The 26,834-nt window shown below is 48.0% G+C and overlaps 2 protein-coding genes across 8 annotated transcripts in view; one reads left to right on the top strand and one right to left on the bottom strand.

Annotated features, from left to right (window-relative positions):
- GDI2 (GDP dissociation inhibitor 2) overlaps positions 1 to 14,906 on the top strand; it is a 39,220-nt gene extending 24,314 nt beyond the window's left edge. Inside the window, exons 7-12 of one of the 2 annotated variants that reach the window (XM_043561410.1) lie at positions 5,462 to 5,561; positions 6,742 to 6,913; positions 8,171 to 8,315; positions 8,516 to 8,593; positions 12,976 to 12,979; positions 14,896 to 14,906. In XM_043561410.1, the coding sequence (XP_043417345.1) occupies positions 5,462 to 5,561; positions 6,742 to 6,913; positions 8,171 to 8,315; positions 8,516 to 8,588 (490 nt within the window). In that variant the 3' untranslated portion in view covers positions 8,589 to 8,593; positions 12,976 to 12,979; positions 14,896 to 14,906. Of the gene's footprint in view, positions 1 to 5,461; positions 5,562 to 6,741; positions 6,914 to 8,170; positions 8,316 to 8,515; positions 8,594 to 8,663; positions 9,619 to 12,975; positions 12,980 to 14,895 lie in introns of those variants that run through there. The other variant, XM_043561409.1, reaches the window with a different exon arrangement.
- Positions 10,451 to 26,834, bottom strand: part of TASOR2 (transcription activation suppressor family member 2) — an 80,045-nt gene continuing 63,661 nt past the window's right edge. For all 6 annotated transcript variants that reach the window (XM_043561402.1, XM_043561406.1, XM_043561403.1 and 3 more), the window contains 6 exons: positions 22,321 to 26,172; positions 16,149 to 16,274; positions 15,216 to 15,369; positions 14,280 to 14,385; positions 12,117 to 12,298; positions 10,451 to 11,637 (listed from right to left, as the gene is read on the bottom strand). In XM_043561402.1, coding sequence (XP_043417337.1) covers positions 11,519 to 11,637; positions 12,117 to 12,298; positions 14,280 to 14,385; positions 15,216 to 15,369; positions 16,149 to 16,274; positions 22,321 to 26,172 — 4,539 coding nt within the window. In that variant the 3' untranslated portion in view covers positions 10,451 to 11,518. The remainder of the gene's footprint in view (positions 11,638 to 12,116; positions 12,299 to 14,279; positions 14,386 to 15,215; positions 15,370 to 16,148; positions 16,275 to 22,320; positions 26,173 to 26,834) is intronic.

The raw sequence follows: 26,834 nt of genomic DNA, 5'->3' as shown, positions 1-26,834 counted from the left end.
TGTATTTTAGTTCGTTTTAAAAATACTGAGTAGTTTTCCATTATATGAAGAACACAGATGCGGCACAATTTCCTGTGAGTGGGCGTCTGGGTTGTTTTCACTTTGGGGGGTATTCTGACCGAAACTACGATGGACTTCCGTGTAAAAGTTCCTGTGGACATAGGGTGTCGTTTCTCTTGGGTAAGTGTCCGGGAGCGGCACCGCCGGCTGACCCGGAAGGTGTACGTTTGACTCCAGGAGACGTGGCCAAGCCGCTCGCCGGAGCGCTTGTGCCGTCTGCACGCTCCGCAGCCCGTGCGAGTTCTTGTCGCCCCCGCTTCCTTGTCCGCACTTCGTGTCGTCAGGCTTCCCGGTTTTACTCACCCACGTACGCGTGAAATGCCGTCTCCTTGGGGCTTTGATTTGCATTTCCTGAGAACTAGTGTTGATCCCCTGGCCATTTGTATACTTTTGTGGTGTTGGCGTCTTTTTGCACGTTTTTAAACGTTCGTTGGGTTGCCTCGCCTCTGGCTGATTTGTGGGAGGTCTTGTATTCTGGCAGCGGGTCTGTCAGAAGTCCGTATTATACGTGCTTCCTCCCAGTGAATGGCTTCTCTTCTGATAAGTGCAAGTTTTAAATTTTGATAGTATATCCAGATTTTTGGCTGTGTTTACTGCTTACTCGGTGCTGTCTAAGAAAGCTTTGCCCGCCTCAGCACAAAGATAGGGTCTGATGTCTTCTTCTGGAAACTTTATGGTTTTAGCTTTATGTTTAAATTTCTCATTCATTGTAAAATAATGTCGGTGTATGAGGTGAGGTATGGCTTGAAGTTCGTATCTTTCCACACTGATGTTTAGCTGTTCTGGCACCATTTGTTGAAAACACTTTCTTTTCCAGCTGTGTTGGTGCCTTTGTGGCAAATCGGTTGGTCATAGATACGTATCGGTTTTGTTCCATAGGTTTATGTTTCTTATGCTGTTGCCACAGCATCCTCATTAGTGTAGTTTTATGTGAAGTCTTGAAATCAAGTAATGGAAGTCAGCTCCAATTTTGTTCTTTTCCAACATTGTTTTGGCTCTTCGGTAGGTCCTTTGTGTTTCTACATACATTTTTAGAACAGCTTGTCAATTTCTAGAAAAAAAAACGCTGAGGTTATCATCGCAGTTGAGTGAGTTTAAAGTATCTTAATGTGGAGTTTTGCAGTCCGTGACCGTGCTCTCTCCGTGTATTAGGTTCTCTTGGAGCAGTGTTTGTAGCTTTCCTTGTAGAGATTGAGCACCTTTCTTGTTCAGTTAATCACAAATAAGCTATTTAGATGCTGCTGTTAATGAAATGATTTCCAGTTTATTTTACAGTTGTTTGCTGGTGGAATACCTGGGTGGCTCAGTCGGTTAAGCTTATGACTCTCGATTTCTGCTCAGGTCATGGTCTCATGGTTTGTGAGTCTGAACCCCACGTCAGACTCTGTGCTGTCAGCACGGAGATGCTTGGGATTCTCTGTCTCCCTCTCTCTCAGCTTCTCCCCCACTGGCGTTCTCCGTCTCTCAAGATAAATAATAAACATAAAAAAAAGTAAAGTTCTTTGCTGGTGACAATGGACATCCTTGCTTTATTTATTATTAAATGTTTTCTATGGGTTTTTATAGGTGGCTTTGTTGAAATTAATTCCTCTTTCTTGGCTTGCTGAGAGTTTTATTATGAATGGATATTGACATTGAGTTAATAATGCAGGTTTTCTTTTTATGCTGTTATTATGGTGAACTACAGATTTATTTTTTGGATATTAAACTAACCTTGCATTCCCAGGGGAAACAACACTTCAGGATGTATTTTTCTTTTAATTTATTGTTGGATTTAATTTGCAAGTGTGTGTATGTGTGTGTAAACACACATAGGAATTGAAAATGAGGCTACTCAAATGTCCCGTTGCTTATTTCATCAGTTGTGTTACAAGAAATTTGACCATTTCAAATGAATTCTTGAATTTTTAAAAAAATTATTTATTTTTGAGAAAAAGCGAGTGCATGAGCACAAGTGGGGGAGGGGCAGAGAGACAGAGAGGGAGGGGGGAGAATCCCAAGCAGGCTCTGTGCTGAGAGCGTGGGTCGTGACACGGGGCCAGAACTCACAAACTGTGAGATCGTGACCTGAGCCAAAACTGAGAGTCAGACGCTTAACTGACTGAAGCCATCCAGGTGCCCCTCTTCTAGCTGTTTAACATTGAAACAGATCATTGATTTTCACTTTCCTTCTCTAACATGAGGATTTAAAAAAGTCTCAAAGTTTCTCTCTAAATATGTATTATTCAGAATGGTACCCTATCTTTCCTGTTTTTCTTTTTTGATCCTTGGGTTACTTGAAAGGGTAGCGTTTAATTGCTAAACATTTTGAGATTTTCCTAAATAGTGTATTGCTACTCCTATCTAATGCAGTTCCGCGATGATCAGAGAATAAACTTGTAAAATTTTAATCTTTGAAATTAAGGCCTAATTTATGGTCAAATAAACGATGTATTTTGGTGAATGAGTGCGCCCTTGAAAAAGGAACGTACATCCGGTGTGTGTTGGGCTCAGTGCTCGGTAAGGGTAGCTGGGAGAGCTGCTCGCACATGTGTTCTTCCGTGTTCTTTTTCGAGTGCTGTTAGTGAGAGGGAGTCTCCCACCAAGAGAGTGGATTTACTTATTTCTCAATTTAGTGCTATCAGTTCGTACTTCATACATTTAGAGTTCTTTAACAAGGTGAGACTCGTTTCTGATTTGTCTCATGCTAAATACAACCTTTCCTGCTTGCTTCCTGTTTATATTTTTTCCCCATTCTTTTACTTTCATCCTTTGTTTTTATACTGAAGTGAGTCTCTTAGAGACAGCATATGGTTGAATATTGCTTTTTTATCCAGTATGACAACCTTGGCCTTTAATGGGATTAGTTCAGTTTATGTATATTTAATTATTGATATGGCTGGGATTGGATCTGTTGCTTGTTTTTTCCTTTTTCCTCCCATCTGTTTCTATCCCGCTTCTGTTCTTTTCTCTTTTTGGATTAATCAAGTCTTTTTTTACCATTCCAGATTAATCCCTATACTGGTTTTGTAGCCATGCCTCTTTATTTTTACTTTTTTAGTGCTCTGCAAATTATCATATGCATCCTTTATCAGTTTGAGGTGGATATTGTGCTACTTTGCATAAGATAGAACCGCGTCGCAACACCTTTAGTCCATCGTTCTCCTTAGTGCTCTTGTTGCCTGTAATTTACGTCTACTTACTAAACTCCACAGTGCAGTGTTACAAGTTCTGCACTAAACAGTGTAAAGCGGAGAGAAGGAACAGTAATCATTTTACCACGTTGCCATCCATGTTGCTCTTCTTCTCGTAAACCCTTGTTTCCATGTGGTCACCTCTCTGTCCAGCCCTTCTGTGGCATTCTTGTAGTTCGGGTCTGCTGGTGAGGGGTCTCCGCTGGCCTCGGTCTGAAAGTATTCTGTCACCTTCATTTTTGAAGGATGTTTGTCGGCTTGAGATTTTTTCCTTCCGCGCGTGACAGCTGCGGCTCCCTCACTCGTGTCTGCTGTTCCTGCTGAGAAGGTGGCCGCCCTGTCCTCGGTTGCTGTGTCGCTGTGTGGAATGGGGTCTTTCCCTCTGGCTGCTTGCAAGATTCTTTCTGGTTTTTGGCGGTCTCGCTAGGATTCGCCTGTGCGTGGTTTTGCGTGGGGATTTGCTGAACTGCTTGGATGTGTGAGTTAATCGTGTATATCAAATTGGGAATTTTATAATTGTCCTCTTCAGATGTTTCGTCCCATTTCCTCTTTCTCTCCTTCCGGGACACCCAATTCCGTGCATGTTGGATGCTTGGTATTACTTCAACAGGTCACTGAGACTCTTTGCTTTTTTTTTTTTTTTAACTTTTGTTCTCTCCATGCTTCATATTGGATAATGCCTATTGATTTGTCTTCAAGTTCACAGGCTCCCTTTTTTATTTCCAAAAGCCTATGAATCCCAGTCAGTGAGTTTTAACTTTGTTTTCTGGTACTGTACTTTCTATATGTAGAATTTCTAGTTTTTTAAGTATAGTTGTTTTTTTTTAATTTATGAGATTCTGTTTACTCGTTTTGATCCTACTGGATACATTTATACTAATCTTCTTTTAAGTTTATTTTGAGAGAGAGAACAAGAACAAGTGGGGGAGGGGCAGAGGGAGAGGGGGAGAGAATGAACCCAAGCAGGCTGCACTGTCAGCACAGAGCCCAGTGAGGGGCTCAGTTTCACAAACCGTGAGATTGTGATCTGAGCTGAAATCCAGAGTTGGACGTGTAACCGACTGAGCCACCCAGGCAGGTGCCCCTGTGCTAATAATGTGTTCTTGAATGTCTGTTTGAATGAGGATGTTTGTCCTTGAATGTATACATAATAGCGGCCTTTTACCCCTGCATATGTTAACATCGGTAGGTAATCTGGGCATCTGTATCGATTGCTTTTCCCGAAATCTTTACTTTGGGTCACAGTTTGTCTCTTCACATGTCTGGTGATAGTGGATTGCAGACTAGACACATTGATTGGCACGTTTTAGAGATGCTGGATTCTTTCTCTGAAGAGTGTCGATTTTTGCTCAAGTGGGTAGTTAAATTATTGGCCAGGCACCTTGAACTTTTGAGGCTTGAGTTGACACTTTGTTGGATGGGGAGGGCGTGTTGTGTGTGTGTGTCTTTGGCTTAATCTTTAGTCCTGCTGTGATGAGGTGTGATCCTCCTGGGGTTTACAGTGGAAAGCTCAAGATGTGCATAGACCAAGCTCTCTAATGTGGCAGTTTCAGACTTCAAACCCATTTGTCCTTAAGGCCCTCAGCTATAATCTCGGCTCCGCTCTTTTCGCCTTCTGGCTGTTGCTTTTGCTGGATTTCTTGGAATCTCTCAGGTACAAGCACTTCCAGAGTTAGTTAACGATTTGAAGAGATTTTATAGATTTGGTGGCTGCCCTTTTGTGGATTTCGTCTCACAATTTTCATCTCCTTTGACAGCCCCAGATTCTGTCCTGTGGCACCTTGAATCAGTAAGACTGCTGGCTTTCTGCTTCGTTCTAGCCGCGCTGTTACAGGGATGGGGAGAAAGGGGTTCCTTCGGGGGGAGAGCCATAGGAACCACAAAGGATCTCGCTCGTTCCTTCAAGTCTCTTCTCCAGTGTCAGTCTGCTTTTTTAGTCACTCTCCAGGGCCTCCTGATTGGTTTTGTTTGTTTTTTTTAGTTCAGTTTTATTTATATGCTGGAGGATTAGCATAAGCACTTCAAAAGGACTTGGCATTCAGGACTGAATGTGAGACTTCATGGTTTTGACTCTATCTTGTAAATTGTTGCTTTAATGACTTTTAAGCTAATACCTTCTAGAAGGAAATTGAGCAGATATACGTTGCCTGTGTAACTCACAAAGATCTAAGAAAGGAGACTTTAGTCGTGGACACAATTATAAATTATAATTTCAAACATTTTTCTAGGCTAAGTGCTATTTATGGTGGTACCTACATGCTCAACAAGCCAATTGAGGAAATCATTGTGCAAAATGGAAAAGTGATTGGTGTGAAATCTGAAGGAGAGGTAAGAGCTTTTACAATTTAAAAAATACCATGTTTTTTTGAAGGAGATGTTATTTAACATAATGTAGAATGGACATTGATGCTAGATTCCAGACTACATGTGGTTTCTTTATGGCAGGTTGTCATTTGTAATGACTAAGGACTAGTTAAAGATGTTGTGCTTAAAAAGTATTATTTCCTCTTGGGTTGATTAGCGCTTCAGATGGAAATAGACATTATGGATGAAGTCTAAGTGGTAAGTAGTCTGTATTTATGTAGTGTAGGTTGGTGCCTGTCTCCTGAGTGTTCCTTTAGATTTGGCTTTATTTGTACCGCTTATAATTTATTGGTTGAGTTTGGACTTGGTGGATACTGAGGACTTTATTATTTGGTTGTTGGCTAGGTGGAGTTTCGCACAGTGTTTCTCAAATTTGAACTGCACACAAACCTGTGTTACTCCTCGTAACGTGCACATCCTGATGCGGTGGGCCTGCAGTTTCTTACAAGTTCTCAGGGGATGCTGATGCCATGGGTCTGCCAGCCAGATCATTTGTATTTTGTGAAATGGCAGCCCTCACAAGGAGTGAGAACTGCTCCAAAGCTGGGGATAGAGACCTACTTCGGTGTTCTTGATGGTCTTCCGTGGGTTAGGACCACGTGATCGACACCCGCCAGGTGGCCGTCGGAACGAAGCGTTACTATTGTAGACCTTTGGTAACTGTCTTGTGCTTTCAGCATGGGAGGTTCTGGGAAATAATCTATCTCAGAGTCTTTGTTAGCACGGAGTTTCATCTCCTCGTTTCTCAGGGCTGCTCCCTCTCAGGAAATTACGGAACATGTACTTCTTACTGGGGACAGTCCCCTGTGATGACAGCCTTCGGTACAGTATTCCGTTTAACCCAACAACCACCCTTTGAGGTTGGCTACAGCCAGGATCTGAAACCTGTCTGTGCGGTTCTAAAACCTGTACTTCTAAAGGCTGTGCACCAGGTTGCCGAATACTTGAACAGGACTTCGGATTCACGGATCTGTTCCAGGAGACTCTGGTGGGATTGTTGGCAAAACTAGTTTTAAGTTGTCCGTAGTTACGGTTAACCTTATGAGAGCCACAGATTCTACTCCGGGGACAGGGGCGTCAACCTTCTATCAAAAACATTGTGGACACCAAATATTATAAATGGTACTTACACGTTTTGTGACAGGTTGCTCGCTGTAAGCAGCTCATCTGTGATCCCAGCTACGTCCAAGACCGAGTAGAAAAAGTGGGCCAGGTGCTCAGAGTAATCTGCATCCTCAGCCACCCCATCAAGAACACCAACGATGCCAACTCCTGCCAGATCATCATTCCCCAGAACCAAGTCAATCGGAAGTCGGGTGAGCTTTGAGGATCCGGCAGATGTTTGTAGGATTTTGTTAAATATAATTCGCTTCATGTTTTGTCCCAAATTCCTAATTTTATTTGCTCTGTTATAGTGAAGAAACTTTAAGTTACATATGAGAAACAAGGTGTGAGGGATCCTCACACTGGAAGGTGCACACAAGTCCCAGAGCCCTGCCTTAGACCTGTGCGCTTGTCTAGAATGAGGGATCGAGGCTGGACTGGAGGAGTGTGGTGTCCGTGATTATGTGCCTCTGGAGGTTTCTGTCATTAGCTGACATTATGTGTCAGCCTAATACTCTGAGGAAGATCAGGACTCACTTCTGAAATTGTTAATTCCTAAGCTGTTTGTGCTAAGCAGCTGTCTTCATCCCCTACCTTTTTCCATCTTCCTTCCAGGTGGAAGCCCTAAGGCTTATATTTATCGAATCTTCAACTTAAAAGGAGTTAGGAGCTTTTGAACACACTATTAAGAGCTGTGTTTGTTTTTCCACGGGAGCAACCAGAATCACAGGTCATGACTGGAACAGACGGATGTTCACAGGCCCCAAGCAGATCGCAGGGTCTGTGAAAGTCTCAAAAGAGCGAAGGGAGCTCAGTCATGATTTTGTACATTGGAAAATGAGTAGCTGAGTGGGACACAGGAAGAATTATAGGAGTTTATTTTTTAATGTTTATTTTTGAGAGAGACAGACACAGAATCCAAAGCAGCCTCCAGGCTCCGAGCGGTCAGCACAGAGCCTGACACGGGGCTGGAACTCAAGAGTTACGCGATCATGACCTGAGCCCGTCAGACACTTAACTGACAGACACTTAACTGACGGAGCCACCCACGCGCCCCTAATTACAGAGTTTGTTATGCCAACCGAAGAATAGCTTATGCTGATTTGCGGTTTTGTTATCCTAATAAATAAATGAAAAACCGGTACTTAATAAACCCTTCTAAATGCAAGGCGTGGAGAGGAAGATGACCCCAGAGCAGTCAGTTTGCTTTGTGAGGTTCTGTAGGTAGCCGTAGCAGAGCCGGGAAAAGAAACCTCCTGAGCCTGGCGGTTCACGGCTCCGTGTGTCCTTACTGTCCAGTGGGCTAGAAGTCGCTGGATACTTGCGGACTTTTGTGTATGACCCGGTTTGCCTGGAAGATCTGGTCAGTCCCAAGCAATTTTAACGCACACCTCGAGGGGATACACGGGGGACGCGCATATTCCCAAGGTTTACAAGCCCCGGCAGTGAGTGCCTTCCCTTGTTTCCAGATATCTACGTCTGCATGATCTCCTCCGCACACAACGTGGCCGCACAAGGCAAGTACATCGCCATAGTCAGTACGACTGTGGAGACCAAGGAACCGGAGAAAGAAATCAGACCGGCTCTGGAGCTTTTGGAACCAATTGAACAGAAGTAAGCGATGTGTTCATTTAGCTGAAATCCGAGATTGATACTTGCACGGAGCGTGGCGAGCCGGGTGAGAGCCGCCAGTGGCTGTGGCGTGGGCCTTGTGCCTGCCAGTCTCGTCCTTTGGGTTTTGAATTTCAGGCAGAGCTGGGAGTGTGGGCTTGGGGTCCGCTCACCTGCTGACTCCGTTCTCTCTTTCCCTCCAGATTTGTTAGCATCAGTGACCTCCTTGTACCAAAAGATTTGGGAACAGAAAGCCAGGTGAGTGTGGCGCTCTGAAGAGCGTATCAACACGCAGGCTTTATTAGGAGACACCCCTGCAGTGTCTCAGGTCTTTGTGATTTTCGTTTGTAGATCTTTATTTCCCGCGCATACGATGCTACAACTCACTTTGAGACAACTTGTGACGACATTAAAGACATCTATAAGAGGATGACCGGATCCGAGTTTGACTTCGAGGAAATGAAGCGCAAGAAGAATGACATCTACGGGGAAGACTAACGGCAGTGCAATTATCATCTCATTAGGACAGACTTACCTTTGGCAAATGACGCGTATCGTATGAAATCAATATTGTAAGGCCTGCTTTTGTAATCAAAACGGAGATTGCAGAGCACTGTACCAGTAAATATTCCTCCCCTTTCTAATATCATGTATTAACTCGTTTTCCTGGAGTGGCTATTCAGAATTGGCGGGTGACCACATTCTGTTCGGTTTAACCAGTACTGGCTTTTTTTTCCCCTAGTGCAGCATCAGTTTTAAAAATCCCTCGTGATACTGATACAGAGCACTTGATACAGGATTTGTATCTTTTAATCAGCGCAGCCTTCGCAGGCGCGCTGCTGCCGCCCGAGAGCCGGATCGGTGGGTGGCGTGCCGTCTATCCTCTTGACATGGAGGAGATACGAGATGGAATGTTCCGTAATTCGGGACGGCATCCCTGCGTTCTCCCTGCACCTTCACATCTCCTATCAAGTATTACGACAGCGCCCATGGAACACGGCCCCAAGTTGGGGTTCCGTGGGCCTGAAATTCTAACACAACTCCGGACCGTGAGAGTCATCTTGGAGGAGGCCTGTGTGCGGTGTTTTAACCTTATAAGATTGAGAAGAGCAGAGGGGAAAGAAAGACCCCTATCGTGAAGCAGGTAAACGTAGAAGCTTCTTTTGTATCCCAGGTGTGGCTTCTTCGACGGACCAAAAGCTGCGACGCAGTATTGATTTGACAGAGCCTCCGCTTCAGTGGTGTCTGTCTCAGAATGGCTCCAGGTGATTTCTGTACTGCAAATAAAGCCAAACTCTGGAAACCAGTTCTTTCTCGGTTGGTCTGTCTGTGTCCCGACATTAAGAGCTAGTGAGGCTCGCCCCGGGTGCGCCCCGGCTGCTCACTCCCCTCGGCGTGGCTGCAGCAGATGGGGCCACGTGCAGGTTTCGATGGCTAAACATACACCCGTCCTCTGGCTTCACTGTGAGTAGACCCCAAGTTGTGTTCTCGCCACATCCTCCTGAGGCACAGAACTGCCCCAGTCGAGAACCCCACCGCTTGGCCTACATGGTGAGATCACCTAAAATCCCAGCGAGCCTTTCCTTGCCCGCCGGGCTAGAAGCACAGAGAAGAACTGTATTTCCGCATTCCTCACTCGACAGCCACGGAGCGCCTGTAATACTTAGGTGCCAGGCCAGTGGGTACGAGGATGAAAGAGGCAGTCTGGAAGGGCAGCAGGGCCGAGACTGACCCTGGGGCTCCGTTAAGGGGAAAAGCAGTTTTGGGAAAGGGTTGTGGGAAGACTTTCCGGCGAGAGGGGGAGGGGTGGACGTTTGAAGGAGGAGATGAGAGGACAGCAGGCTCAGCTCACAGCGGGGGCTCAAGTGGACCAAGGAGGGTTACAGCCCCTTCCTGGATTCTTCCCTGAGTGGGGGTGTTTCTAGGTGAGAAACTGCGTCAGACGCCCACCTTCCGACTCGGCGGGAGGGCGGAGGTCCCGTCCTGGAGTTCTGTGAGCCTTCTCTCGGGCCAGGGCTGTGGGGGCTGGACCGGCAGATGGAGGTCCTGTGGTAGGAGTGGAAGCGAAGTCCTACCTGTTAAATGGGCTACAAACTGCCAGAAGGTTCTCCACGGAAGGAATCGCAGAAACAGCTGAATGATTTTCAGTTGTCTTTATTAAAAAATGAAACAAATTGGTTAGAAAAACCTCTGTTCCGAATAGATACTATGTATCTCTACAAACTTTTTTGCTTGGTTTTGAGTTTAAAGATTACCCTAGAAATTATTTCTAATACCATAAATAAATGATTTTCTTCCTCCGAGGGTTGACTTTGTAATGCGCTGTTTACAAAATCTAAGTGAAAAATGACAGTTCATAAATTTGTACCATTTAACTTCCTGTAGTGTTGCTAGAGTAACAGCAAATAAAACCAAGATTACAGCTTTTACAAGGGTGGCAAAACCTTTCGAACAGGCTGTAACATGCACTACATACGCCTTTTCGACATTGACATGCAAAAACAAAGCTATTGGTTAAAATAGACTTCTTTTTGCTACACCTAAGTAAACGTGTTTGTAAAACTCTTTTTAACGTTGAGCTTAATAGCTTTGAAGGCGCTCCGTAAAAATGAAATAATTTAAAACGATATTTAATAGTATAACCCGAAGCTGGTAGACAGCTGCTGTCCCACTGTGAGTGAAGTCCAAGATTTTAGAGCAGAGTGTGAAGAAATGAAGAACACTCCTATGTCGTAGAACATTGATTGTTCAGATATGAGAAGGCTGTTCTGTGTATCTAAAAAGTTTCCAAAGTAAAAGGAAAATACTAATTTGTTGGTGGCACCACTGGTGTTCTAGGCAAGCTGCAGCGGAGTCCCCTGCATAAACACAAAACTGGTCATTCCGTCTATAAACAGAATAACCAAGAAATGTTTTGTAAATGGGATGCTGTCGAAGAGGGACGTTATCTTCCGTCCTGGGAACGAGATGAACCGCAAGTGAAAATGTGTTCAGTCATTCACATGAAACGGGGGACCCTGAAGTAGATGATCCTTCAAAAATTCTGACTTTAATGCCAAACCAACAGCAGTCCCACCCCTAGCACAGATTTAAAATTTACAGCATGATGTATACTAAAGAGCGGAGTTTTCAAACAACTGGTTTCCTCACAGACAGAATGTCCATATCAGTCCTGTCCTCAAGAGGGAGAGTTCTGGAAAGTGTTCTTACCAATAGCTACTCTTAAACGGAGCTGCTATTTTTTGTATATTTTCAATAAAGTTATTTACATCTGTAACAAGGATGCCACTGTTTTCAAAGACTTCTCTGGAGATGGTAGGCTTTTCTGTAAAAAGAAAAAAAACACCTTTTTGGTGAAAAAGTCATTGATGTATACTTTTCAGGCATCAGAACCCCTTTTATTTAAAAAGCAAAACTTTTATGGAACGACTTGGTCCGTGGGGAATGGGTCCAGGGAGGAAGGGGTATGAAGCTTTGGGAGCGGCCGGGGTGGGGGTGGGGTGCCGAGCACCGCTGATACAGAAGGTGGCCCTACCTTCCGTAGTTCTAACGGCTCGGCGAACGTTCACCTAAAACCTGAGGTGCCCGCAGGCCACAGCTAGTAGACAAGCAGACCGGAGGGCCGCCAGACAGAGCCCACGGCGCCCCTCGGCCCGGCCTCCCGTGCGTTTAGGAGCACATACCAGGCAGGAAGGGGGGGTCCCGGCTGCCCCGTACAGTGCGTGTGCGCACAGATCCCGTACGGCATCCGGTGACCACACCCGGACCCTTCCGGAGCTGGCAGAACGGACACGGTGAGTTTACCTGTCAGGAAGACCGCGAACCTGGCGTGGACGTGCTGAACTTGCAGGTTGAGCAGACATTTCAAATGTTCTGCTTTTGTTGGCGATCGAGAGTCACAATGGTGGTAATGCAGCAGTTCGATGAGATTCGCACTCTGATAGGATCTCAGTATTAAGTTCTTCTTACGTGCTATCGAATCCACTCTGCAACGTACACAGAAACGTTAACCAAACGTGGATTCCCTGGCAACTTGCAGGAGGCTACTTTTTACCGTATCTGGATTTTCAGCTGTTTCGTGCCTTCGCTACTTGCCTTCGCTATACTTTGACCTCTTACGTCAAAACACTCAAACCTCCGGATGCTCTTTGCCTTTTCTGTTCTTTTCCACCGGGCCCCTGGCTTCCTGGACGTCACCGTCCCGTCAGGTTCCCTCACGACCTGACAGGCTGGCTCTTTCCTCCCGTTAGCGTTCCGGGTGTCTGGGAAGCACGGGCCTCGCTCCGAGCAGGAGGGACGTCCACGCGCTCACCTATTGCCACTTCCCAACGACGCTGCTTGGCGGGCCCTTCAGTCATTCCTAGCGGGCCCGGCGGCGCTTCGTCACAGCAGCGCTTCCAAAGCCGCTCTTCAGGCCCCGCACTGCTTGCCAAACACCGACGTCCTTACACTTAGGTAGCAGCGGGAATTTTCTCAATTTCTCACCTCTCTTAAAATCTCGTAACTACCTATCTTTTCTTCCTCTTTTAGTGGAAGGTGTCTGACCGTGAAACGTCCCTGTGTCTGCTCTCCCGCCCTGTAGCAGGGATGAACCCGATGCCCCGCCGGGCACCACACGGCGCACTTCGGTGACACCAGCTTTTGTGTGTACGCTCCCGTAGAGGTCGGTCACGTTCGCCTAGAGATGGACGGGAGGCTGCTTTTGTAGTTTCTGATAATCACGTGGCTGTAAACGTTCTTTGGGGAAACTGCAGTTTTTAACGCCTAGGTTTTTTGGGTTTTAGATTAAGATGAGTTCCTCTGAAGGCCACAGGACGTGGGGAGTTTTCTGACGAGTTCCCACTGCGCCCGCTCCATGTGAGGCGGGTGCCCTCTGAAGAGGACAGCGCCAGCAACAAGGGGTCCGTTTACCCCAAAGTCCCATGAACGGGAAATAAGCTTATTCGTGCCAGCTGACCAGGGGTGAGGTGGTACCTCGGAACTCCTTCTCGCACTTGAATCTTTCCTCTGAAGTGCCCGCTCACCACCTCCTCGGGATCTCCTGGCCACGGCCTCTGCGCTCACCAGGTCCTTGGAGCCCTGCACCCCTTCCACGACATCGTGGGCTCGGGTCCGCTTGGACCCCCTGGCTCATTTGCCCTCCTGCGCTTGTTCCTAGGTACGAGCCTCTCCCGGAACCCTGCTCGGGGCCGCCTGCGTCCCTTTCAAGATCTCCTGCGTGTGTGGTTTTGCACCTACGTTTGTTCTCCTTGGGAGGGCGTGGTGTGGGGAGACGTGGTCATCTTAGAGATGGACATTCCGGGCTCGAAGCCCAGCTTCACAACTTCTTGTCTGAGCTGGATCAGCTCTGTCTTCGCCCTGTGCTTCCACTATGCCACTGAAGCAGGTCCTCGGCATCAGCAGCCTGGGAAGCTGGGCCGGGACGCCGCCAAAAACGCCCGTCAGCGCCCCCGCAGGTCCTCGACCGGGGCTTGTGGGGCCTCCTCCCAGCTCCCCACGCCAGACCCTGTTGGCTCCTGCCTCCCCGAGCGCGGAGGCTCCACAGGCCCCAGGGCTCAGCAGCTGTACATCTGAAACAAGACCTGTTTCTGGTCTTGTTTGGGGTAAAATTTAACAGAATACATCCTGCTCTCAATTTTTCCATCCTCGTGACCGTGGAAACAACACACGAATCGACACCGGACAAAGCACCATGGCGGCAAGCCCACGGCTCGCTCTCCGTCCCCTCCGTTCACGGTGGCGGAACCTGAACTTCGCTACCCGCACGTTCCGGACTCGCGCACCTGACCCCCGGCCGGCCGAGCGCACACAGCGTGGGCCCCAAACTCTGGGTGGTGGTCCCGACACCGCTGCCTACCCCAAAAGCCCAGCCCCAGAAACCAAATCTCAACCCCCAGCGGAGCTGAAGGTGGCGCCTGGACGTGCAGGTGGCTGCCCCCACCCCCCACCCCCGCGCGCAGACCTCACCTGACGTCTTCCTTCAGCTGCTTATTCTCCCTGTGGTGAAGCAGCCACTTCCATCTCCCGTTTCCGTTCAGCTTCTCCAGGGTTTTGACCATGTCCTTCAGCTGAACTACACAGCGGAACACAAGAGGCCTTGTCGGCTCCCGGCTCGTGCGGTCGGAGCCCGGCGACGGTTCCCGGGCCTCAGTGCACGCGCCTCCCCCACACGGGTGGGACGCGGCGACCTGCGGTCCCCTCGGCCGTGGCAGGAGCGCCCGGACCGCCACGCGGACACAGCACGGACACACGGAACAAGCGGGAGCACCCGCTGCGCCAGAGGAAGACAGGTGCCCGGGCGGAAGTCATGCCTGTGGAGGTAACCCCCTCCCGCCTTCTGGCCCACGAAGGGCACCTACGGCAAGTTCTCTGGGCCGTCAGCCTGGGCAGGTTCCGACGAGACCTCAAAGCCGGCTGCTGCCCTCACCTCCCTCCACGTCTGGCCCGTGCCCAGAGAGAAGGGAATTGTGAGTGTTCGGCACATACTCAAGAAGGCTTTTGGGAGCCATTTGTTGACTTCCAGAACATCAACAACACGGCAGGGGTGATGGCAACGGGGGGGTGGGGGGGCGGACAGGGCCAGTGTAGGGACAGTTACAGCAAGAGTCCACGGTGAACGGCTCCGTGGCAGCACTGACAGGAAGGGACCGAGAAGCGGGGCTGGCGGTCCCATCACCAGTCAGCACCAGGAGGCGGGGAGCACGCGGGCTGGGGAGGAGGATGCCAGCGATCCCCAGGGAGGTGCGAGTGCTCAGCACGCGGCATAAACTCAGGCCTCTGAAGGTGGCGACTGAGACTGAGTTGTTACTTTCTTTTGGATGAAATCATACTCGGGTCACTGGGTGAAGAGAAACCGATTTGACTGTCCTTTAAAGAAAGAAGAGAGGAAAATACAAGACCAACCTAATGTCAGAGTTTCCAGGATCTTGTCATCTGAGACCACAAAGCCTCCGGCGTGGAAGAGCTCCTGGTAGGTGCACTCGGGGACGTCTTCAGGGCCGTCCACGCCAGCGAACACGACACCGGGGAAGTGCTTCAGCCTCAGCAAACAGGGAATCTAGCAAACACAGACGCATCCCGGGAAAGAGGTCTGTCAGGTCACTTTCGGCACTTTTATCCCAGGGTTTCGAGGTTCGGGGACAGGTGGAAAGAACTTCGCCTGGACGACCGACCGGGAATCCTGCAAAGCCCTATCCAACAGTAGGAGCGCCCCTCACAAGCAGTCCTGACTCCGTTCACCATCCACGCCGCACACTCGCTCCGGCCCGTCCCCTTCTAACTCCAAAGGCCGGGGACGGTGACGGAGGGAAGGCACAGCGGAGGTCTGGACACCCGTCCAGTAGTGAAGCAGGTGACAGGCTCGCACCGTCGCTGCTCTCTCTCCGGCTCCCTGGGCCTCCTGCCCGGCAGGGCTCGGTTCCCACCCCCGAGCGCAGTTCTTGGGACAGGCAATTACTCTGATGCAAATAACGGGTAAATAAATATCATAGCAAAGAGGTCAGAACACTTTCACAAGTCCTTCCGAAGGGAGATTTACTGCTGCCAGGCACTGAGAGACACAGGTTTGTATCTCAGCTGAGAAAGTGTCCCGATACCTCCCTTTCCGTGGTTCTGCCCCAGTTACTATGAAAGTCTCAACTCAGACGCGACGTGCCAGAAACGCCTCGGTAAGTATACGGTCCGAGGGTGCACCCTCGACCCCCGTCGGCTTCCCACTTGGATTCAGTGGGAAAGTTCACTTCTGCCCTGAGAAGCGACTGAGGAGGTCTGGTCATTTGGGAGACAACATAAAATGCCCAGAACACACACACTGTAAGAAAAGATCACCACACGTACTTGATGCAGATGCGATGCTATGTCTTCGTTTCTGATGACGACCACCAGTGTATCGTTCTCTCTGGGAAAAGCTTGACAGAAATGCTGCGGTTCCATTTCTGTATGGCCTCCTTTCCTCAGAAGGGCCTGAAAGATTTACAAGGAACCGTTACAATAAAAAAGAGTATTTGCACAGAATTACTTCTACAGTTCACTGAACATCAGAAAGCACATCCTATTCACTAACCTGCATCCCAACAAGGCAAGAGAAACGGCAGTTTGTCTTCTAAAGGAGCTTCTGCGTCTAAAACATGGCTCGTGGGTGTCACTAACTGGACTCAAAAGTTTCTTGTGTTGTTTAAAATTTTTTTTGGTGATGGCGGGAGAGGGAGGGAGAGAATCTTAAGCAGGTTCTACATTCAGCATGCAGCCCGACGAGGGGCTCGATCCCACAACCTTGGGATCATGACCTGAGCCAGAATCAAGAAAGAGTCGCACGGTCCACCAACTGAGCCACCCAGGCACCCCACAAACCCATTTCAAAGGCAAAGCACTTTATAGTAAACCTTTTGTGGTCCACAGTCTGATCAGCATCAGACTGATATACACGCCTAGGACTCTCACCCACCCTGAGGCGATTACTTGGTGGCACGCAGATGCTCACTCTAAAAATGCCACCTCCAGTCAAAACGTTTCCAGAACTTTGGGAAATAATACTCCCGACTTGTAAGCATCACTTGGACTGCCGTTCACGGCTGTGGAGGGAGCCCTGGGTGTGGCAGGTGTTGGTGAGCATGGGGGAGGGGGGTGGGGTAAGTGGGCTGAACCTCAGGTCACCAGGCCGCCGCCTTCCTGTCAGACATTACGGTCACAGGCCTAACGGCAGGGTAAGTCCGTGTCATTAAAGGGAACTCCTTCACCCTGTTCTCCTTGTGACGCTGACAGGGCTTCTGCCTGAAGGGTTCTGGAGGCTTCCACCGCACCCCAGGAACCTGGTGTCTGACCATCTCTGGTTCTGTCCTTTGTAAAAAATACAGTATCAACCAGCCCTGGACCATTTTGATTCTTTACTCAAAATGCACAGCGATGTATTTTGAAAGAAACTCCTGCAGATGAGACTTCTTTTCAGAGAGCCCACTAAAACATCTAAATATAAATCTTTAGCTCTGACTTATTTTACTAATAAACCACTTGAATGAATACATTTTCTGAGATGTTCAACATTTTCATCGCATCCTGTGGCGTTCTCAGCTACTCTGTCGCGCACTCTGAATTTCAACAACAAAGGGCCTCCCAGATGTTCCTCATCTTACAAATAAACGGGCCCTGACACCCATCACTACTGAGTTCCCCAGGACTCTCCAGGGCAGAAAAATCGTCTGGGGTAGTTTTCTCAGTTTTCAGAAACATTTTGCTCTGGATTATCTTTTTAAATTTTTAAAAATGTTTACTGATTTTTGAGAGAGAAAGAGAGAGAGCGAGCGAGCATGAGTGGGGGAGGGGCAGACAGAGAGGGAGACACGGAATCTGAAGCAGGCTCCAGGCTCCGAGCTGTCAGCACAGAACCCAACGTGGGGCTCGAACTCATGAACCATGAGATCATGACTGGAGTCAAAGTTGGACACTTAACTAACTGAGCCACCCAGGCACCCCTTTCAAAAAATTTTTTTAAGTTTATTTAAAAAAAAAAAACTTTAAAAAAAAAGTTTATTTTTGAGAGAAAGGGGGTGGGGGAGGGGCAGAGAGAGAGGGAGGCACAGAATCCAAAGCAGGCTCTAGGCTCCGAGCTGTCAGCACAGAGCCCGACGCGGGGCTCAAACCCACAAACCATGAGATCATGACCTGAGCTGAAGTCGGTCGCTTAACCGAGTGAGCCACCTGGGCACCCCAAGTTTATTTTGAGAGAGAATGAGAACCAGCAGGGGAGGGGCAGAGAGAGGGGGGGAACAGGGGATCTGAAGCAGGCTCCGTGCTGGCAATGGAGAGCCTGCTGCAGGGCTTGAACCCGCAAAGCGTGAGATCATGACCTGAGCTGAGTCAGATGCTTAACCTACTGAGCCAGCCAGGCACCCCTAGAGTACCTTGGTAATACTTTATTCTCAAGTTTATTTTCTAATGTGTCCACTTTCTCCCTGGAAGGTTAGTTTTGCCTTTGCACAAAATTTGTTATTCTCTGTTGTAAACAGGGGTCACATGAAAAAATATCAGCAAACAAAACATTTACTGTTTAAATAAGCAGGAAGGTTTCCTTCCTTTTGCTGGAAGGAAACCGACCCTGGCTATGATTTCTCTCCTGTGTAAAAACCTGTGCTCTGTCAAGGGTGTGAATGGCACTGTTGCTCTTGAGATGATGGAAGCAAAAAGAAATCAGGTATTTTGCTCACTGTGGGACACGGTTGTGACACCACTTGAGTCGATCCCTGACTTATTTCAGCACACGTCAAGGTACAGCATATAGAATCTGCCCAAAACAAAATTAACTTCATTCAAGGTATACAACAATTTTTAGGTTACTTTTAGAGGCCAGGCACCTTCAAAGAGTCTGCAAGCCCGTGTAAAGCTTCATTTTTTTTCAACTACACTGCTTACCAAAGCAGTGGAAATTAGAACAAAGACATTGGCGGAAGGGGCTGGGGAAACCAATCTGGCAACCGCTTAACAAGAAACCTTGGAAAAGGATCCTTGATGGCCAAAAAAAAAAAGTTTGCATTTAACTAAACGAAAGTCATGTAAAAGGTCCGAGCTGGAAGGCACCAGCCATCTCAGAGAAGAACTCGTTTCCCTCTAGCCTCCCACTGAGGCCCGCCTCCAGCTCGCCTCCAGGCCTCCCCGCTGTGGCAGAAATCTCTCTGAAATGCAGACACGACGTTAGTTATTTATCTTAAGAAACAGTGTCACTGCCTCCCGGTGACCTCGGTGCTCAGTGCCCTCGCGGGGCCTCCGTGAGGCCCTTCCTTCCCGACCCGGCTGTGTCCACACCTCCAGACTCGCTCCAGATGGGAAATGCGACAGCCCTGTGCCACCAGCTTCCCGTTGGCCCAGGGAGAACGGGGCAACTGGGGAGCCACCAGCATTTCAGTCTCCGCGGGGCCTCGTCCCTTGGAGGACCGCCAGGACGGCCGCACAGGTTTGATGTTACTTTGTAATTCACCATGCATGGGGCTTACCAGGTGACAGCACGTGACAGGCACCCCGGAAACCCTGAAGTGCTGACCTGAGCGACCCGAAACAAATCCGGTCAATGAACTAAACACTCATCAGTCCAGCTGCCCGCACCACGTACACGAGGCCGGTGTCGCTTCCTTAAGGAAAAGGTCCTGACCCTCTCGACTAGGCTGACTGTCCTTGGAACATCGTCAGAGCACCTGTGCCATCCGGGGGCCGTCGTGTTGGCAACATTCCCCCTCCGCTCACACGCTGGGATTCTAGAATACACACTGAGGACCGCCGTCCTCCGAACGGGCTCCCGCTCCTGTGTGAGGGCCGAGGGACCGGTGCCGGTCAGTGCCCCAGGCAGTGAGGACGGGGCCGGACGTCCAGGGGCGAGCTGTGGGCCGGGAGTGCGACTGCAGGTGGGGTGATGGGAGCCAGCTCCCTGCCACACGGGGACAGCCGCGACTCTGGCAATGGTGGCGGGGATGAGCCGGGGCTGGGGCTGGGGGGGAGGCTGCAGCTTTTACACACAGACATGCGCGCTTCTTGGCTCCGCTGGGAAGGCCCGGAAGCGGTGATACCCAGTGGCGCCGAGCTCACCCAGTGCCCAGATGCTGATCCCGAATGCTACTCTTCACTCGGAATCCTGCTCCCTGGAGAAATGGCGGACTTCAAGGCTGCGGGGGCGGGGGGCGGGGGGTGGGCAAAGAATCTGTGAGATAACCTGCAACATCAAGGTGTGCCACAAAGGAAGAAGGGCTCCAAGGACACCGAAGCCAGCTTAAAAGGACTGGGTCCCACTGGCTGGGTCTGGGACAATCTGAGCACTACTGTAAATAATGAAAGACTGAAATAAATACTGTTCAAATGTCCACACTACCAAAGCCATCTACACGTTTAATGCAATCCGTATCAAAATAGCAACAGCATTTTTCATAGAACTAGAATAAATAATCCTAAAATCTGTATGGAACCACAAAAGGCCTCTGATAGCCAAAGAATCTTGAAAAAGAAAAACAAACCTGGAAGCATCACAATTCTGTATTTCAAGTTATGTTACAAAACAGCAGAAATTAAAACAGCATCGTATGGGCATAAAAAGAGAACAGAACAAAAAACCCAGAAATGAACCCACAATCATATGGTCCATTAATCTTCGACAAAGCAGGAACAAATATTCAATGGAAAAAAGTCTCTTCAACAAATGGTGTTGGGAAAACTGGACCACTTTCTTACACCATACGCAAAATTTAATCCCAAATGGATTAAAGATGTAAATGTGGGACCTGAAACCATAAAGCTGCAGAGAGCACAGGCAATAATCTGAGAATGGCAACTCCTCTCTAGATAGGTCTCCTCAGGCACGGGAGACAAAAGCAAAAATGAACTATTGAGACCTCATCAAGATAAAAAGCTTCTGGGGGACCTGGGTGGCTCAGTCTGTTGACCCTCTGACTCTTAATTTTGGCTCAGGTCATGATCCCAGAGTTGTGGGATCAGGCCCCACACATCAGGCTCTGTGCTAGGGTAGAGCCGCTAAGATTCTCTCTCTCTCTCTCTCTCTCCCTCTCTCTCTCTCTCTCCCCCCCCCCCACTCATGCTCTTTCTAAAATAAAAAAAAATTAAAACATTAAAAAAAAGATAAACAGCTTCTGCACAGTGAAGGAAACAGAACTAAACGGCAGTTATGGAATGGAAGAAGATATCTCCAAATGACGTATCTGATAAAGAGTTACTATCCAAAACATATAAAGAACTTCCAAAACTCAATACTCAGAAGCCAAATAAACCAATTAAAAATGGGCAGAAGATGTGAACAGACATTCTGCCAAAGACAACATCCAGATGGCCAAAAGACACATGACAAGATGCTCGGCATCACCCATCACAGGGAAATGCAAACCACAACCACACTGAGGTATCACCTCACACCTGTCAAAATGGCTAGTATCTAAATGACAAGAATGACAAGTGCTGACAAGGAAGTAGAGAAAGGGGAACCCTCTTCCACTGTGGGTGGGAGTGCGGACTGGTGCAGCCTCTGGGGAAAACAATGTAGAGGTTCCTCAAAAAATTAAAAATAGATTTCATACCATATGCTCCGGTAATCCACTAGTGGGTTATTTACCCCTCAGATACAAAAGCATTAATCCAAAGGGATACACACACCCTTATGTTTACTGCAGCCTTATGCACAACAGCCAAACTATGGAAGCAGCCTGAATAGATGAATGGATAAAGATGGTGTGCGTGTGTGTGTGTGTGTGTGTGTGTGTGTATACACAGGGATATTACTCAGCCATAAAAAAGAATGAAATCTTGCCATTTGCAGTGATGTGGATGGAGCCAGAGAGTAGGATGCTAAGTGAAATAGGTCAGTGAGAGAAAGACAAGTATCATAGGCTCTTACTCATATGTGGAATTTAAGAAACAAACAAGCAAAAGGGCGCCTGGGTGGCTCAGTCAGTTGAGCATCCGACTTGGGCTCAGGTCATGTTCTCCTGGTTGGTGGGTTCGAGCCCTGTGTCGGGCTCTGTGCTGACAGCTCAGAGCCTGGAGCCTGCTTTGGATTCTGTGTCTCCCTCTCTCTCTGTCCCTCCCCACTCGTGCTCTAAACAAACATTAAACAAATAATAATAATTAAAAAAAACACCACCAAAAACCTCCCAAACCAAAAGAGATCCCCATCAACTATCCACGCTAATGGAGGAACACAGGTATTATTACTTTCTTGTTAAGTCCGAATCTTCCCTTTGGAATACGTCTGTGCTCGCATCTGAACAGGAATAGTATTTTTGGTGTGAAAATTTGGGTGGTAGCTTTTTGGTGTGAAAATCAGTCACCGCACTAACATGGAACGTGATGGAATGTTCAGATGGAGTATGAGTGGCAGATGCAGTGAAGACTGAGCAGTGAGACTTAAAGCCTCTCCGTGTCCTGATTTCTTTCCGAAGGCAAGGACGCTACATTTATCACCTCCAAAATAAAGTTAGGTGGCAAAGAGAAGAATTCACACCCCAAGACGGAGCGGGCACCTTACCTTCGTCCTCACAAGGAATGACTGGTCTTCGGTCTCAACGAGGTAGAACAGGAAGGGGCTCTTGCAGGCCTCTTTCACCACGTTCTTCAGTTTGACGTGCAAGCTGGTACACAGGTCTGTGATCATGTCCTCGTAGGAGGCTGCCCGCGGGAGAGAGGAGTACAGCTCTGGAGAGGCGGCTTCCCCAGGAGCCGCACTTGACTCTTTCTCTGGGAAAATGACCGGGTTGCTATTCATCATCACCTTGTTGAATTCGGCATATTCATTGAGAATAAGCGAAATATCACTCCGGGATTCTTTCAAAGTCGTGTTGTATTTCAGTTTGTTGAGGTGGAATGAAACGGTGTGATTTCTTTCAGAGTTTGTAAGATGATTTCTACCGTGACCACACCTCTCCTTCCAGAAGCAGGAACTGTCCGAACCGCCGAGCATCTGGCCTCTCCTATGCAGACTCTGCTGTCTGGGGTCCGAGAGAACCACTGTTACCACGAGGGGACTTCTGCTCCGGGACGCAGGGCGCAGAGCCGGGGCCTCGGATAGTTTTGTCAGAGGGGGAGCTCCCGCAGCGATCTGGAGAGGGGGCTCCTTTGGAAAGACACTGGCAGAAGAGGCAGAATGCCGAGAATCTCCGTTCTTTACAATCTGTTTTAGCTTATGTGCAAAACGCAGATACTCCAGATCCAAAGTGTTCCGGGTGAGGTCAGCTGCCACCTGCCAAGTATTTGTCCAGGAGCTGAGCAAACCACGTTTTGCCATGAAACCGGGGCACCTCTTCAGGCTGTGCAAAGCTCTCGTGGTCTCTTTGAGCTCTTTCGTTATGGTGAAATTAGCGTAAGTCCTGAGGATGCCACGGAGGTCTCGGATCTGGACGAAAGATGGCACACACCGGTCTTCCTTCTTGAGTCCACAGAGCCAGTGCCTGGGAGGAAGGCCTGTTTCCAACCCTGAGGACTGCTTGCAGTAGCCCCACTCTTCATTATCACTATTATTTGGGCTCAGGAAAGAGTCATAATCATCTTTTGGAGCATCTTCCTTCTTGGTTTGACTACATCGCACAGAGCAGGAACCCTCCACCACTGATTGGGGATTTCTACACCCACCACAAGAGTCTTGATCGGACTCTCCAGAAAGTGGCTCGTAATGGATGTCAGAATTCACACCGAGGTCCATGTCTCTGCTCAGGGTCCCCGAGTCTTCCTTGGCTCTGAGCCCCTCACCAGGACCCTTATTTGCCGTCTGCTCTTCAGAGACTCCACAGATAAGAGGGGTGTGAGACTGGGGAACAAAGGAAGCACAAGGCTCTCTACTGCTATTTTCACTGGTGACTGCTGTACCTTGGTAAGAATCAGCATGTAAATACGTGGGGGAAAGCCCAGCCTTCAACACATCTTTTGTTTCACACACTGACCCGTCTTGCAGCACATGGATTGTTTTTTGCTTATCTTCTGGAGATGTGATGTGCAACTGAGAATCAACACCTCCTAGATCTATGGCTTTTTCGTGGAACTTGGCCTCAGTGTCACTATTCTTAAGCAAACTGGCCATTCTGACTACGGCTATTTCCTGAGTTTGAAAGCCCGTCTCTGTGTTCGTGGCTGTTGAACAATGGGGGAAGGCAGCAGCGCCATGTGAGCGAAAGGCAAGTCTGGGGAGCCCCGAGTGCCTGTGTGTCTGTGTGGCGTCAGCTCCGCCAACGGAGCCGGAGCTCAAGGACTTGGCTTGGACGTAAATGCCTTCATTTGTCTTCAAATCACTGCTAAAGAGATTCTTCTCGATGCTTTTGGGGCCAATCTCCTGTTTCAGTGACACATTTGCTATAGCACTTGGTGCAGCTGTAGAAACAAATGTGTCAGCCACAGACTTATTTTCAATCATCTTTCTAGGGCTAAATGGAGACTCCCAGGTCTCCAAGACCAGATGATTTAAGTCTGAATTCCTGTTCTGTATGCTAAGTGGCTGCAGTGGAATTCCTGATGTTACCAATTTTTCTAGAGAAAGCTTGAAGTCATCTCCATATTGGGCAGCTGAGGTAGGCTGGCTCAAGCCCGTATCACAGGACGGCACCTTTTCTGAGAAAGAGGAACCCTCGCCATGCTCCCTCGGGACAACTTCCTCGGTTGCTCTACTAGGAAGGCTCAAACAGCCATCTTTTCTTCCTGGCTGAGGCAGCCCGGCAGAAAGCCACGTCTCGTGTACTCCAGGTACGCTGTCTCGTTCCCCTGGACGGGTAGGACTGACAAAAGAGCCTTCTTTTTCCGTGATGGCCGAATCTACTGACTCGACCTGGGAGAATAGGTCACTTTTCTCACAATGTGTATCAGCAAGTTTTAAACTACACAGAGACACAGCCTGACATAGTTGTGTTCCTTCGACTGGCACTTGGGGGTCAGGACTAGAAGCTGGTGACACTTCTTCAATTAAAGAACTGAAGGGAAAGTCTGAGGTGACATTAACCTCCTCTGCAATCTCAAGGGCACAAGTTTCTTTAGAAAGTATTAAGGTGACTGTTTGTAAATTATCACCTTTTCTCTCGTTTTCTAATGATTTCTCTGACACTGCAGGATACGTGGATGTACAGTTAGCAGAATTCGCTTTTCTGTTTTCTATGAAAGTCACCTCTTCTGGCTTGATTATTTCGTCAGTCACGTCAGGAAGTTCTACATTTGATGCCGAGGCCTCCTGCTGCAGCTCCAGTCTGCCAGCCGGCACTTCTTCTCTGGGGCTGGTTGGTGGCGATATCGTGAGCGTGAGGTCTATGTCGGAATCCTCCTCTGAGAACTCCAGGCTGGCCTCCTCTCTATTCAGAGAGAGTCTGGTTGGTTGGGTAAATGCTGAATTCAAAGACTCAAAACTCCTATTTTCACTCTGGAGACCGCTCTTGTCATCGGTCAGTCCTGAGGAGCTATCGGTTGTATTACCAGTCGATGGCATGTAGTCATGTGAATAACCTTTTTCCAAAGTGGCAGAGGCTGGTGCCAGGACCACCTCTTCAACCTGCGACGGCTCAACGACCTCTTCCGAAGATATGCCAAAGAGACTTGGAGTCTGCAGAAAAAATTCTTGAGAGAGTTTCATTTCTTCTTTGGGTAATGAAAAATTAGAACTTTTAACTAACGATAATGCCTCCGCCACCACTGAATTATCAGATGGTGACGATGAGCCTGGAACAGGAATCTCTTTCTGTAGCGAACACACTTCTTTGGCAAGTGTCTCTCTACCGACGGAGGAGGCACACAGGTGCTTAGTGCCTTTTTGTCTGGACGTTGCTAGAGAGGGAACGTCCCTAAGGCCTTGTGTTTGTGCTTTTTCGAATGCAGACACGGGATGTCTAAGACTTGTAGCAGGTGGTACCTGTTTAATCGACTCCATAGTAAAGGCCATAGGTTCGTGGGTTCCATTTACAACTTCTGTCTGTACTGGTACATAGTTATTTTTTTCAAAAGTGAATGTAACTGGTTCCAGATTAATCATCACATACTCTGTATCATCCTTCCTCTCCAATGAAGGCTGGTGTTCTTGGTTTACGGGGCTTCTGTGCTGCACATGGCCCTGTAAGGTACCTGTTTTTGTCTGCACTGTTGCATGAAAAATATCAGCTTTGCTTTCCAGGGTGCTGTATGCAGACTTCTGACAAATCACTGACTGACTGCTGATCCCATCGTAAGTCTTGGTGAGTGCGGTTTGTGTGACAGTATCATCAGAAGTCACTCTTGTGCTATCAGGTGGCTCAAAGGCTTTATCTTCACCAGGAATAGGAGGCCCATTAGTTTGGGTACTTCCAACACCAGAAAGCACAAGATTAGAGGTCTCTAGGTTATCTGATGAATCTTCTTTGGCTTTTTCCCCAATTACCTAAAATGACAAAACAAACACAAAAAAACCCCAAGAATCAAATAGATGGTTTTACATTTGCATGTGGTGAAGAAGGAAATGATAGAGGATCAATTCCAGTTTGTTCTTTTGGATCTTCTAACTCTTTCACAATAGCACAGGGTAGAGACCAAGCAAACCACTTTCTTCTTAGGTAGACTCTTCTTAGGGAGACTTACCACAGCCCCAAACAGGATTTTTTCTTATAATATACACACCAATATATACACACCAACTGTAAAGCAGGGGCAGAGTAGCCAAGAAGATGTTGGAAAAAAAATCTCTGAATATATGCTATAGAAATTGTCAGGCATCATTAATTTTAATGCTCTTTCTACTTCCTAGTAGTCTATTTCATGTTTCCAAAAAAAAAAAAAAAATTCTAGAATTAGTAATGATGATAGCTGATTACAGATTACCACAACAAAAAATACTTTACTAGGTAGTAATCTAAGTCTTCCTAAGTTTATAGTCTCATTCTAAGGTAGAGATTCTATTTTTTAGAAATTTTTAAAAAGTTTATTATTTATTTTGAGAGAGAGAGCACGCACGAGTGAGCAGGGGAGGGGCAGAAAGTGAGAGAATCCCAAGCAGTCTCTGTGCTGAAGCATGGAGCCTGAAGCATGGTTTGATCTCATGAGCCA

This window comes from Prionailurus bengalensis, chromosome B4, assembly GCF_016509475.1.
Source record: "Prionailurus bengalensis isolate Pbe53 chromosome B4, Fcat_Pben_1.1_paternal_pri, whole genome shotgun sequence".
Classification (NCBI taxonomy): domain Eukaryota; kingdom Metazoa; phylum Chordata; class Mammalia; order Carnivora; family Felidae; genus Prionailurus; species Prionailurus bengalensis.
Note: the sequence above shows the minus strand (reverse complement) of the source record. Positions and strands in the feature narration are given on the sequence as shown.